Source organism: Palaemon carinicauda, chromosome 12, assembly GCF_036898095.1.
Source record: "Palaemon carinicauda isolate YSFRI2023 chromosome 12, ASM3689809v2, whole genome shotgun sequence".
NCBI classification, from domain to species: Eukaryota; Metazoa; Arthropoda; class Malacostraca; order Decapoda; family Palaemonidae; genus Palaemon; species Palaemon carinicauda.
The window spans coordinates 8,301,976-8,316,160 of NC_090736.1; the positions used below are offsets into that span (position 1 = coordinate 8,301,976).

The 14,185-nt window shown below is 32.3% G+C and overlaps 1 protein-coding gene across 1 annotated transcript in view; it reads right to left on the reverse strand.

Annotated features, from left to right (window-relative positions):
* The window catches only part of LOC137650476 (titin-like), a 963,282-nt gene that overhangs the window by 223,761 nt on the left and 725,336 nt on the right, over positions 1-14,185 (reverse strand). The window contains 2 exon segments of the mRNA XM_068383702.1: positions 1,884-5,861; positions 12,729-13,024. Coding sequence (XP_068239803.1) covers positions 1,884-5,861; positions 12,729-13,024 — 4,274 coding nt within the window.

The window sequence follows — 14,185 nt, forward strand, 5'->3', positions numbered from 1 at the left end:
TTAAATTCTATTAAAATTCTTGCTCGAGATCTAATTCTTAATGTATGGTTCTGGTACTGTCGTTCAGTTGGCTAATTTTTACATACTGATATCAGTTTTTTTGTGGTTGATGAAGACACAGAATTGCTTTAGAGTCCTGTGGATTCACATGGATATTATCTTAGTTTATCTTCTGTGGAATCTTATAGATGTTACTTGACGTTTCCATGACGTCATAGACTCAAATAAATATATTATTAAAAACATCTTTGCTTTCCATGAAGTCAAAAAGACAAGCTTTTTCTTTGGGGTCACATTGATATTATCTATGATTTCCATGGAGCCATGTAGATATATCATAATTTTCCATTGATATGCAAAAGTAACATCCTCGTTTTCCGAACTCTCTGCATTTCTGCGCAAGCCACATCTACACAGAACAGAATTGCTGGCACCAGAGAAATCTCTGTTCGTTTGTGCAAGCTACACCTGCCCAGAACAGAATTGCTGGCACAAAATAACTCTGTTCTTTTGCGCAAACAACATCTGTACAGAATAGAATTGCTGGCTCCAGAGAACTCTCTGTTCTTTTGCACAAGCCACATCTGCTCAGAACAGAATTGCTGGATTAAAATAACTGTTCATTTGCGCTAGCAACATCTGTACAGAATAGAACTGCAGGCACCAGAGAACTTTCTGTTCTTTACCAAAAGCCACATCTGCTCAAAGGAGAATTGCTGGCACAAAATAACTGTTCTTTAGCGCAAGCAACATCTGTACAGAACAGTATTGCTGGCATCAGAGAACTTTGTTCTTTTGCACAAGAAACATCTATTCAGAATAAAATTGCTAGCACCAAATAACTGTTCTTTTGCGCAACCAGCATCTGCACAGAATAAACCTGCTGGCACCAGAGAACTCTCTGTTCTTTTGCACAAACCACATTTGCTCAACTGCTAGCACAAAATAACACTGTTCTTTTGCGCAAACATCTGTACAGAATAGAACTGCTGGCACTAAATAACTCTCTGTTCTTTGGCACAACAAACATCTGCACAAAATAGAATTGCTAGCACCAAATAACTCCGTCCTTTTGCGCAACCAGCATCTACACAGGATAGAATTGCTGGCACCAAAGACGTCATTTTCTGACTAGGCCATTACACAGAAGGGATGACTGTTTCAGCACTTCGACATAACAGAGCTGCGGAGGCATTTACCTTCCAGGTGTCATTCTACCTTAAATGTTTATCTAAGCAAGACCAAAAGCGAGTTAGAAATACTTTTCATTAATTAACATATATAGGACAGCGATGCAGAAGATAATTGGACACTGAAAGCTATATTTGAGAACTGTTAGAAAAAAATCAAACATATAGAGCATGGAAAGTAAATTTGCGTTCAAATGTTTACCTGCTACAAAGACGGATATGCCACATCGTATGAAAATAAACATAAAACAGCAAAAGTAACAAAAGAGCAAATAAAACTTTTTATAAGCATAACTATTTATAAAAACAAAATTATATGGAATTAAAAAAATAGAAATCAATTTTCTTGCCAAAGTAAAAATAATTTTTCAAAATTAACTAGTAACATGGAACGGGTTACAGATAAACCAATATATATGAACTATTTAACATAAATATTTATTGAAATTCAAGGATGTGAAAAAAACATGAATATCAAAAGGATTGTCTTAGATATTCTCAAATAGAAAAAAATAATCCGAATTAGCAGTCTCTAGTCGAATGAGTAATTTTCAAAAATGAAACTACATTGTCTTTACCATGAATCCTTGACTTTAGCGGGAAACAATGTTGGCAGGAGGCTCTGTAGCAGGTACAGTAGTGGACGTCACATGTTTGCAATGCTCTATAAGCAAACAATGTTATCATCATTACCCTATAATCTCCGGGCTCTTCTTTGGACAAAGGAATATGCTCCTGGAATACATTTTCCTCTAAGATAAGTGGGACATGGCCAGTAACACTGCTTTCAATTGCCGAAGCCTGTACGTCTTCGCTATGTATTATATCTTGATGGATTTTGTGGTCAGTAACCTGTATATTTGATTGAGAGACTGATGCTAAAGTCTCCTCAGCTTCCTTTCTAGTCACGTGGGAACCAATATCTTCGCCCGTCTCTTTAAATGCGATTTCAAATTGGTCTTCAAATTTCTCAGGAGGAAAAGTTACTCTCAACGGTGGAGATAAATCTCCCTCAAACCATGCATCAATGTTAATGTTTTCTTCTTCATGTTTAATAGTTGATTGTTTTCTTGATGACGCAGCGGTATCACGGTCACTACAGATTTCAGGCTCTTCCAGAGTTTTATGTGAATCAGAAATAGGCATATCTCTAGTTCCAATTTTCTCTGGTTCAGCTTCTATTTCTTGTTCATCTGCTTTGTCTGTAGCTTCTTCTAATTCCTGTTCTGTGACAGTTTCTTCTTCAAGTTTAGCAGCGTGATGTAGTCTTAGCAGAGGTGATGTACCACGATCTCCCCAAATATCAACTTCCTCTGCTTTAGTTTCTATTTCTTGTTCATCTGCTTTGTCTTTAGCTGCTTCTAATTCCTGTTCTGTGACAGTTTCTTCTTCAAGTTTAGCAGCGTGATGTAGTCTTAGCGGAGGTGATGTACCACGATCTCCCCAAATATCAACTTCCTCTGCTTTAGTTTCTATTTCTTGTTCATCTGCTTTGTCTGTAGCTGCTTCTAATTCCTGTTCTGTGACAGTTTCTTCTTCAAGTTTAGCAGCGTGATGTAGTCTTAGCGGAGGTGATGTACCACGATCTCCCCAAATATCAACTTCCTCTGCTTTAGTTTCTATTTCTTGTTCATCTGCTTTGTCTGTAGCTGCTTCTAATTCCTGTTCTGTGACAGTTTCTTCTTCAAGTTTAGCAGCGTAATGAATTCTTAGCGGAGGTGATGTACCACGATCTCCCCAGATATCAACTTCCTCTGCTTTAGTTTCTATTTCTTGTTCATCTGCTTTGTCTTTAGCTGCTTCTAATTCCTGTTCTGTGACAGTTTCTTCTTCAAGTTTAGCAGCGTGATGAATTCTTAGTGGAGGTGATGTACCACGATCTCCCCAGATATCAACTTCCTCTGCTTTAGCTTCTATTTCTTGTTCATCTGATTTGTCTTTAGCGGCTTCTAATTCCTGTTCTGTGACAGTTTCTTCTTCAAGTTTAGCAGCGTGATGAATTCTTAGTGGAGGTGATGTACCACGATCTCCCCAGATATCAACTTCCTCTGCTTTAGCTTCTATTTCTTGTTCATCTGATTTGTCTTTAGCAGCTTCTAATTCCTGTTCTGTGACAGTTTCTTCTTCAAGTTTAGCAGCGTAATGAATTCTTAGTGGAGGTGATGTACCACGATCTCCCCAGATATCAACTTCCTCTGCTTTAGTTTCTATTTCTTGTTCATCTGCTTTGTCTTTAGCTGCTTCTAATTCCTGTTCTGTGACAGTTTCTTCTTCAAGTTTAGCAGCGTGATGTAGTCTTAGCGGAGGTGATGTACCACGATCTCCCCAAATATCAACTTCCTCTGCTTTAGTTTCTATTTCTTGTTCATCTGATTTGTCTTTAGCGGCTTCTAATTCCTGTTCTGTGACAGTTTCTTCTTCAAGTTTAGCAGCGTGATGAATTCTTAGCGGAGGTGATGTACCACGATCTCCCCAGATATCAACTTCCTCTGCTTTAGTTTCTATTTCTTGTTCATCTGCTTTGTCTTTAGCTGCTTCTAATTCCTGTTCTGTGACAGTTTCTTCTTCAAGTTTAGCAGCGTGATGAATTCTTAGTGGAGGTGATGTACCACGATCTCCCCAGATATCAACTTCCTCTGCTTTAGTTTCTATTTCTTGTTCATCTGCTTTGTCTTTAGCTGCTTCTAATTCCTGTTCTGTGACAGTTTCTTCTTCAAGTTTAGCAGCGTAATGAATTCTTAGTGGAGGTGATGTACCACGATCTCCCCAGATATCAACTTCCTCTGCTTTAGTTTCTATTTCTTGTTCATCTGCTTTGTCTTTAGCTGCTTCTAATTCCTGTTCTGTGACAGTTTCTTCTTCAAGTTTAGCAGCGTAATGAATTCTTAACGGAGGTGATGTACCACGATCTCCCCAGATATCAACTTCCTCTGCTTTAGCTTCTATTTCTTGTTCATCTGCTTTGTCTTTAGCGGCTTCTAATTCCTGTTCTGTGACAGTTTCTTCTTCAAGTTTAGCAGCGTGATGAATTCTTAACGGAGATGATGTACCACGATCTCCCCAGATATCAACTTCCTCTGCTTTAGCTTCTATTTCTTGTTCATCTGCTTTGTCTTTAGCGGCTTCTAATTCCTGTTCTGTGACAGTTTCTTCTTCAAGTTTAGCAGCGTGATGAATTCTTAACGGAGGTGATGTACCACGATCTCCCCAGATATCAACTTCCTCTGCTTTAGCTTCTATTTCTTGTTCATCTGATTTGTCTTTAGCGGCTTCTAATTCCTGTTCTGTGACAGTTTCTTCTTCAAGTTTAGCAGCGTGATGAATTCTTAACGGAGGTGATGTACCACGATCTCCCCAGATATCAACTTCCTCTGCTTTAGCTTCTATTTCTTGTTCATCTGATTTGTCTTTAGCGGCTTCTAATTCCTGTTCTGTGACAGTTTCTTCTTCAAGTTTAGCAGCGTGATGAATTCTTAACGGAGGTGATGTACCACGATCTCCCCAGATATCAAATTCCTCTGCTTTAGCTTCTATTTCTTGTTCATCTGATTTGTCTTTAGCGGCTTCTAATTCCTGTTCTGTGACAGTTTCTTCTTCAAGTTTAGCAGCGTGATGAATTCTTAACGGAGGTGATGTACCACGATCTCCCCAGATATCAACTTCCTCTGCTTTAGCTTCTATTTCTTGTTCATCTGATTTGTCTTTAGCGGCTTCTAATTCCTGTTCTGTGACAGTTTCTTCTTCAAGTTTAGCAGCGTAATGAATTCTTAGTGGAGGTGATGTACCACGATCTCCCCAAATATCAAATTCCTCTGCTTTAGCTTCTATTTCTTGTTCATCTGATTTGTCTTTAGCTGCTTCTAATTCCTGTTCTGTGACAGTTTCTTCTTCAAGTTTAGCAGCGTAATGAATTCTTAGTGGAGGTGATGTACCACGATCTCCCCAAATATCAACTTCCTCGGCTTTAACTTCTAATTCTTCTTCATCTGCTTTGTCTTTAGCTGCTTCAAATTCCTGTTCTGTGACAGTTTCTTCTTCAAGTTTAGCAGCATGATGTAGTCTTAGCGGAGGTGATGTACCACGATCTCCCCAAATATCAACTTCCTCTGCTTTAACTTCTATTTCTTGTTCATCTGATTTGTCTTTAGCTGCTTCTAATTCCTGTTCTGTGACAGTTTCTTCTTCAAGTTTAGCAGCGTGATGAATTCGTAGTGGAGGCGATGTATCACGATCTCCCCAGATATCAACTTCCTCTGCTTTAGCTTCTATTTCTTGTCCATCTGCTTTGTCTTTAGTTTCTTCAAACTCCTGTTCTGTGACGGTTTCTTTTCCAGTTTTAGCAGTATCTTCAATTCTTGGTGAAGGAGATATATCTCGATCCCCCCAGACATCTATTTCCTCTATGGCAGTTTCTTCTTCTTCTGGCGCTTCACTTCCCTCCCCGGTGTCTTCTTTGCTGAGGCCATCTCCCTCTCCAAGCAAGCGCATCTTCTTGGCAGGCAGAGAATCAGAGTCATTGTCCCAAGGATCATTTTTCCTTTGTCCATCAGAGCTCTCTGTATCGGCAATAAAATAACTATTTTCTTCTTGGTAGTCTCTTTGATCGCCTGCAGCGTCCTTTGCCTCTGCACTGAAAAGGGGGAGGTCGAATGCCCCCTTCTCGTCTTCCAACTGTAAAATAGCAGTTTTCTGTCGGGTATTTCAAAGTGCAATGGGGTTTTACGATTCATGAGTGAATGCGTGCCTGGAGAAACTATGATAACGAAACAGGGCGACATTCTATAGGAAAAAAAAAAAAAAAAAAGTTCAATAACTGAAATCTATTGTGATCTGTGAATCTTGTCTTTCATATGACACAAAACTAAATTGGCCTTTCTATATATTGCATTATAAAATAAGCCAAATATAAAACTGACCTTCACAACATTTTTTAGTATCTAGTTCATCTTTATTTTAAGCCGCAGGAATATTTAGTATAACAATACATCTAAATATCTTGTTTTTAGCAAAAGAATTTTCGACAAAGATACGCCAAAAAGGATAAGATGAAAAATATATAACTTTTGCAGTATAAGAACAAAATATATTTTCTGCTAATTCAATAACATTCCTCTTCTGTATATGCACGGATTGAACCTTTGTTTGAGAAATTTTGATTATCATTTGATATCACCACAGAATTGGATCGTATATTAAATAATAATCAAAAGAAGCTGTTGTTTTGTTAGCGTTTTGTTTTACCTATACTATTCTTTGATTCATTGATCCACGGATCAGATTACATTAGTGAATCAATATTACTTTTCATAGAATAGGTAATTCTATTCCAAAAACAGTTGTTTAGTGTGGACTAATGGCTACTAGTATTGAAAACCTGCAGAATTCAATGTAAGTCCAGATTTTTATTTAGTTCTTATTTTGAAATCTTAAATTTGACATTGGTAAAAAATAAAGGATGTGGCATTATATTTTTTAAAAAATGTAAATAAATTTACAAACAATTACATAAATTCTTAATTTATTCCTGGAGCGAAAATCAAATGTATTATATTAAAAAGAAATAAATAAATAATTCGAATTTATCCGTAAAATTATATTCTGTAGTTTTGTGCAAGAAGAAAAACAGTATGACTAGAATATAATACTAACATATAAACTTGTACACCTAATATGATTACATATATACATATATATATATATATATATATATATATATATATATATATATATATATATATATATATATATATATATATATGTATATGTATATATATATGTATATATATATTATATATATTCTATACATCTACTGTATATATATATATATATATATATAATATATATATATATATATATATATATATATATATATATATATATATATATATATATATATATATATATATATATATATATAAAATTGTCGCCCTGTTTCAGACGGAATTTCTCCCATTGTAATATATAAAATAGAACTTCTCTCCTTATATTTGTTCTTCTTTTTCGTGTCAGTTTGAAGGTCAGGGGTGAGGAGGGGGAATAATGTTTCATGTTGAATGTCATGTCATGTATGAAATTAAATAAATTCGTATTTTGGTCCTTTTAAGGCGAACGTGATAATGATGTTAATTATTACACTGGCGATTATTCCAATATTTTTTTTTTTTTTTTTTTTTTGCTTCTAGTTAAAATATTAATTTTCAGAGGATGTCAGTATATTATAATTGCGAATGTACAGTATGTAGATGTGATTGTTAGTGTATATATATGAGTATTATATAGGCATATAAAGATTTCTCGTTATAATATAATTTTTTAGAGGATGTAAGCAAATTATATTTGCGAATGTACAGTTTGTAGATGTGAATGTCCGTGTTGTATGTACAGTATATGAACATTATATAGGCATATATATAATCTCACATGGCTAAATTCATTTACAGGTAAATATAGGAAGAATGAGGAATGTCTATAGGTAAAGAATAGTGATCACAACAATTTGTTGTGTTAGCTTCTGCAAAAAGAAAACAAAAAGAAGAACAGAGATTTGTTCATATGAACAAGTTTTGGTACACTTTTAGAAGAGAAGGAAAAAAACAATATATATGTAACGGTTTTATGATATTAATGATAAAGTTTATTAGTGTGCTTTCTTAATTAATGTGTTTTATTTTTAATACTTGCTTTTAATTCAGCTCATTTGCGTTGCCATAGTAAATATGAATATAATCATGTTCTTTTTAAAACTTGTACTTTAAAATTGAAAAAAAAACTAATAAACAATGACATAACAATATTTAATCACACTAAATAAAATAATGAAACCTCATTTTGCTTATAAAAATGAAATCCTATAATTGTTACAATACCTCAATTGCTCATATACACATAAAAAACATTAGAGAAATGTTACATTCAATTTCAACGACAATTAAGTACACGATACAATATACTTTATGTTCAATATACTCATATCAATATACTAGTTTACATCTTTCAATTGACAATCAAAGATAACAGGTTAATGAATAAATATATAAATATATATATATATATATATATATATATATATATATATATATATATATATATATATATATATATATATATGTATATACATACTGTGTATATATATACAGGATAATGTATATATATATATATATATATATATATATATATATATATATATATATATATATATATATACATACATATATATATATATATATATATATATATATATATATGTATATATATGCGTATATATATATATATATATATATTTATATATATATATGTATATGTGTATATATACATATATATATATATATATATATATATATATATATATATATATATATATATATATATATATATACATATATATATATATATATATATATATATATATATATATATATATATATATATATAAAGCTAGATAACAAATAAACACCCAATTAAAGTAAAAATATCACCTGAAAGAAAACAATAATTAAAACAGGACCAAAACAGGAGGGGATCCACTGCGCCATATTTTAGTGAGACGACGTCTGATCAGATTCATGGTTATATTTAGACGCCAAAAAAAATTTGGCCTGGCTTTTCCATAAAGGGCCCACAAAAGCATAAAAGCGAGAAAGTAAAAAAAAAAAATTCATGGCAAGCAACTCTCGCATGAGAATCCTGGACAGTGCTTTGGGAGAGCAAGCATTTACGTCAGATAGATATTTCATGTTTTGGAAGGATGGTGATGTAACTTTCAGCAAAAAGTTATTTCTACGAATTATAGTGGTTGTGTCACTCTTGTTATTGTTATTTATCCGTGGTGGACATTCAATAGTGGTTATTCATGTTATTGTTATCTGTTCAAAAGAACATTTAATAGAGTGCTTGTTATTTATCGTGGTGTGGTGGCAGGATGAGTCTTAAAGCATAGATTTTAAAAACGTATAAATATGTCTTATTTTGTTATAAGCGATGCTTGGATGTATAGATTCCGAGGAGTAGTTTGTGTCTGTTATTTGGCTATATGGATGAGTGGAGTTTCAAAGAAAGGTATTCAAGGTACTTTAAAGTGCATATCATTTATTTTGTGAAGCATTGAAGTGCAATCTGCAATATATATACTGTGTGTATATATATATATATATATATATATATATATATATATATATATATAGATAGATATATATACATATATTATATATATATATTTGTGTATATATATTAATATATATACACATACTGTATATATATGCATATTTATATATATATATATATATATATATATATATATATATATATATATATATATATATTCGTGTGTGTATATATATACATATATATACTATGTATACATATATATATATATATATATACACAAATATATATGTGTATGTATATATATATATATAGATATATATACATATATCATATATATATATATATATATATATATTAATATATATATATATATATATATATATATATATATATATATATATATATATATATATACACATACTGTATATATATGCATATTTATATATATATATAATATATATATATATATATATATATATATACATTCGTGTGTGTATATATATATATATATATACATATATATACTATGTATATATATATATATATATATATATATATATATATATATATATATATATATATATATACACACAAATATATATGTGTATGTATATATATATATATATATATATATATTTACACACATATATTTGATTAACTTTATATTGCTTCATGATTAAGAAGAAACTGGTAAAGAAACATTGCTTCATGATTACGAAGAAACTGGTAAAGAATCGTTTCGAGAAAATGTTAATTAGAAAATCTTCAGTTATTCTGCTCCAAAGATAAAGGAAAATGTTTGAAAAAAAAAAAAAATAAAATTAGCTGATATAAATGTCTACCTAAAAGTTTCAATGATATTTTATGCTATGATGTCTCAAAGACGATGCGAATTTAAGAATAAATTATAGTTTCTCAGTTGACAGTAAGTGGGAAGGACGGGGGGAGTCTGTCTGTAAGGAATGAATATATTATAGTCCATTTCTTTTATCGATGCAGATTTGCACCGACTCGCAGCGGTGCCCTTTTAGCTCGGAAAAGTTTCCTGATCGCTGATTGGTTAGAATTATCTCGTCCAACCAATCAGCGATCAGGAAACTTTTCCGAGCTAAAGGGGCAACGCTGCGAGTCGGTGCAAATCTGCATCACTAAAAGAAATTGATTATAGTTGTCCTTTTCGGTTATATTTTGAAACATTATTTTTTCAAAGAATCTTGGCATATTGTTTTTGACTGAGTCGAACAGGTTATAACAGCACTGTTAAAAAAAAAAAAAAAAAACCGTAATTTTAATCCAAAATTCTCAGTAAAAATATACTATTCTCAGCTGTATTTCAGTAAATTACAGGCGACCGTAATTTTACCCTACTTTGTTATTATATTTTACGGGTTGGTGACCGTAATATCACTAATCTACATCATTATATATCCGTTTTGAAAACTGTAAATGCCTGGCAACATTTATCCAAGGATTTTTGTATTTTTATGGCAAATTTTCAACAGTGCAAGTATTACGTACGTCTATGTGTGAATGAAAGTTATGTAAGTGATTAATAAGTGTGCTGTGAATGAAGGTAAATAGATATAATCTTTGAAAGATAGATATATGATGGAATGCAGAAGTGTCCTGCTTGGCTCAAGGTATATATATATATATATATATATATATATATATATATATATATATATATATATATATATATATATATATATATATATATATAGGTGTCCTGTTTGGCTCAAGGTGAAAAAGTGTCCTCTGGCTCAAGATAAGAAAAAAAAAAAAACAGTGTCCTCTATGGCTCAAGGTAAAAAAAAAAAAAAAAAAGGGTCATGTTTGGCTCAAGGTGAAAAAAAAGTGTCCTGTCAGGCTCAAGGTAAAAAAAAAAAAAAAAAAAAAAAAAAAAAAAGTGTCCTGTTTGGGTCAAGGTGAAAAAAGTGTCCTGTTTGGCTCAAGGTGAAAAAGTGTCCTCTGGCTCAAGATAAGAAAAAAAAAAACAGTGTCCTCTATGGCTCAAGGTAAAAAAAAAAAAAAAAAAAAGGTCATGTTTGGCTCAAGGTGAAAAAAAAGTGTCCTGTCAGGCTCAAGGTAAAAAAAAAAAAAAAAAAAAAAAAAAAAAAAAAAGTCCTGTTTGGGTCAAGGTGAAAAAAGTGTCCTGTTTGGCTCAAGGTGTAAAAGGTGTCCCGTTTGACTCAAGGTGAAAAAAGTGTCCTGTTTGTTTCAAGTTAAAAGAAGGTGTCCTGTTTGGGTCAAGGTGAAAAAAGTGTCCTATTTGGGTCAAGGTGTCCTGCTTGGCTCAAGGTGAAAGAAGTGTCGTTTGGCTCAAGGTGAAAAAAGTATCCTGTTTGGATCAAGGTGTAAAAAGTGTCCTGCTTGGCTCAAGGTGAAAAAAAGTGTCCTGTTTGATTCAGGGTAAAAAAAAAAAAAAAAAAAGGTATCCTGTTTGGCTCAAGGTAAAAACATGTAAAATAAAAAAAGTGTCCTGTTTGGCTCAAGGTGAAAAAAAGTGTCTTGTTTGATTCAAGGTAAAAAAAGGGTCTTGTTTGGCTCAAGGTAAAAAAAAATAAAAAAGTGTCCTGTTTGGTTCAAGGTGAGAAAAGTGTCCTGTTTGATTCAAGGTAAAAAAAAAAAGGTGTCCTGTTTGGCTTAAGGTAAAAAAATAAAAAATAAAAAAAAAGTGTCCTGTTTGATTCAAGGTCAAAATAAAATGTCCCTGTTTGGCTCAAAGGTGTCTCGTCCTTCTTAAACAATCCTAAGCGTCATCAGCTCATTTGTTTCGTCTTAAGAAAGAAATTCTCATTAATAAAAAGGTGAAAATGAACCATCCAGGCATTCTCGTGCGAGGTAAACCTTTGGTTTCTTCAAGCATTGAAAAGCAGCGCGAGTTTTCTTTCTCTTGGCTTTAGTTGAAGTCAAGTTTTTGTTCGTTCTGCTTCTGGTCCGGGATATGCTTGATGCCTCCTCCCTCCTCCTCTTGGGTGTGACCTGGGCATCTCCTATGGAATCCTTGATGTCATATGGCCTTGATGTTATCATAATTTTATATGTATATATATATATATATATATATATATATATATATATATATATATATATACTTATATATACACTATATGCAGTATATACAGTATATATTAATATATATATATATATATATATATATAGAGAGAGAGAGAGAGAGAGAGAGAGAGAGAGAGAGAGAGAGAGAGAGAGAGAGAATTCATTTATATCATCAAAAGCTAAGAAATCGAAAGTGAATTAACAGGATCTTTAGCATTGCCCCAAGATAACCCAAGGGCCATATGACAATCTCAGCATCCTGACGGAGACGCCCCAGGAGCTGCACCCCACCCGGGGAGTAGGATACCCCGTGGAAACTTGAGATAGAGAGAGAGAATCGATGGTCGCAAGAGAACGTGAACTACATTGTCTTACCTGGTCAGAAGTCTTTGGGGTTGGCTGATCGGAAGATGGTTTTTTCTGCTCTGCTAATACTTTTTGTTCCTCTACCTGCTCTATACTAGAAGGATCTGCACCCTTCTGCCTCTTAGCTGGGGGGGATGGTTCCCTTCCCCTGGGGCTTCCTGGTACGGGGGCGGCTTCCCCGTCCTCAGGAAGGTCCTCAAACTCTTGGACCTCAGGTGCAGGCGAGATGACACCTGCGTCCTCCTCGTCTACGTCCTGCGAGACGACGCGGAGTTCGTCGTCGAACAACAAGTCCTCAACAGACGCTGTAAAGAAAGAAAAGAAAAAAAAGGGTCTTTGAGAGTCCAGTTAAAGCGATCCTTGTGGCTTTAGGAGATACTAAAGATAATATAAGAATTACATGATACGTACATATCATGCACAGGGGTTTATAAATCGATATAGATCTCTTTTTTTATTGACTATATATATATATATATATATATATATATATATATATATATATATATATATATATATATATATATATACACACACATATATATATATACATATACATACATATATATATATATATATATATATATATATATATATATATATATATATATATATATATTTATCTATATAGTGTATACATGTGAGTGTATTTATATATGTATATATACATACATATTTATAACTGATATATGATATATATATATATATATATATATATATATATATATATATATATATATATGAATATAATCTATAATATTATACTATATATGTGTCTGCTTACAAAATAAAGTCTCCTATAAAATCCAATCTTCATCTTGTGTTTACTATAAACTCCAATATTCTTCATATGTTAATAAAAGAAAGTCTCCTACTATAAACTGCAATCTTCTTGTGTTTACAAAAGAATTTCTCCTACTGTAAACTCCAATCTTCTTGTGTTTACAAATAAAAGTCTCCTACTATAAACTGCAATCTTCTTGTGTTTACAAAAGAATTTCTCCTACTGTAAACTCCAATCTTCTTGTGTTTACAAAAGAATGTCTCTTACTGTAAACTCTAATCTTCTTGTGTTTACAAATAAAAGTCTCCTACTATAAACTCCAATCTTCTTGTGTTTACAAAAGAATGTCTCTTACTGTAAACTCTAATCTTCTTCTTGTGTTTACAAAAGAAAGTCTCCTACTGTAAACTCCAATCTTCTTCTTGTGTTTTAAAAATAAAGTTTCCTACTGTAAACTCCAATCTTCTTGTGTTTAAAAAAGTATGTCTCCGACTATAAATTCCAATCTTCATCTTGTGTTTACAGAAGAATGTCTCCTACTGTAAACTCCAATCTTCTTCTTGTGTTTACAAAATAAATACTTCTACTGTAAACTCCAATCTTTTTTTGTGTTTACAAAAGAAACTTTCCTACTATAAACTCCAATCTTCATCTTGTGTTTACAAAAGAAAGTCTCCTACTA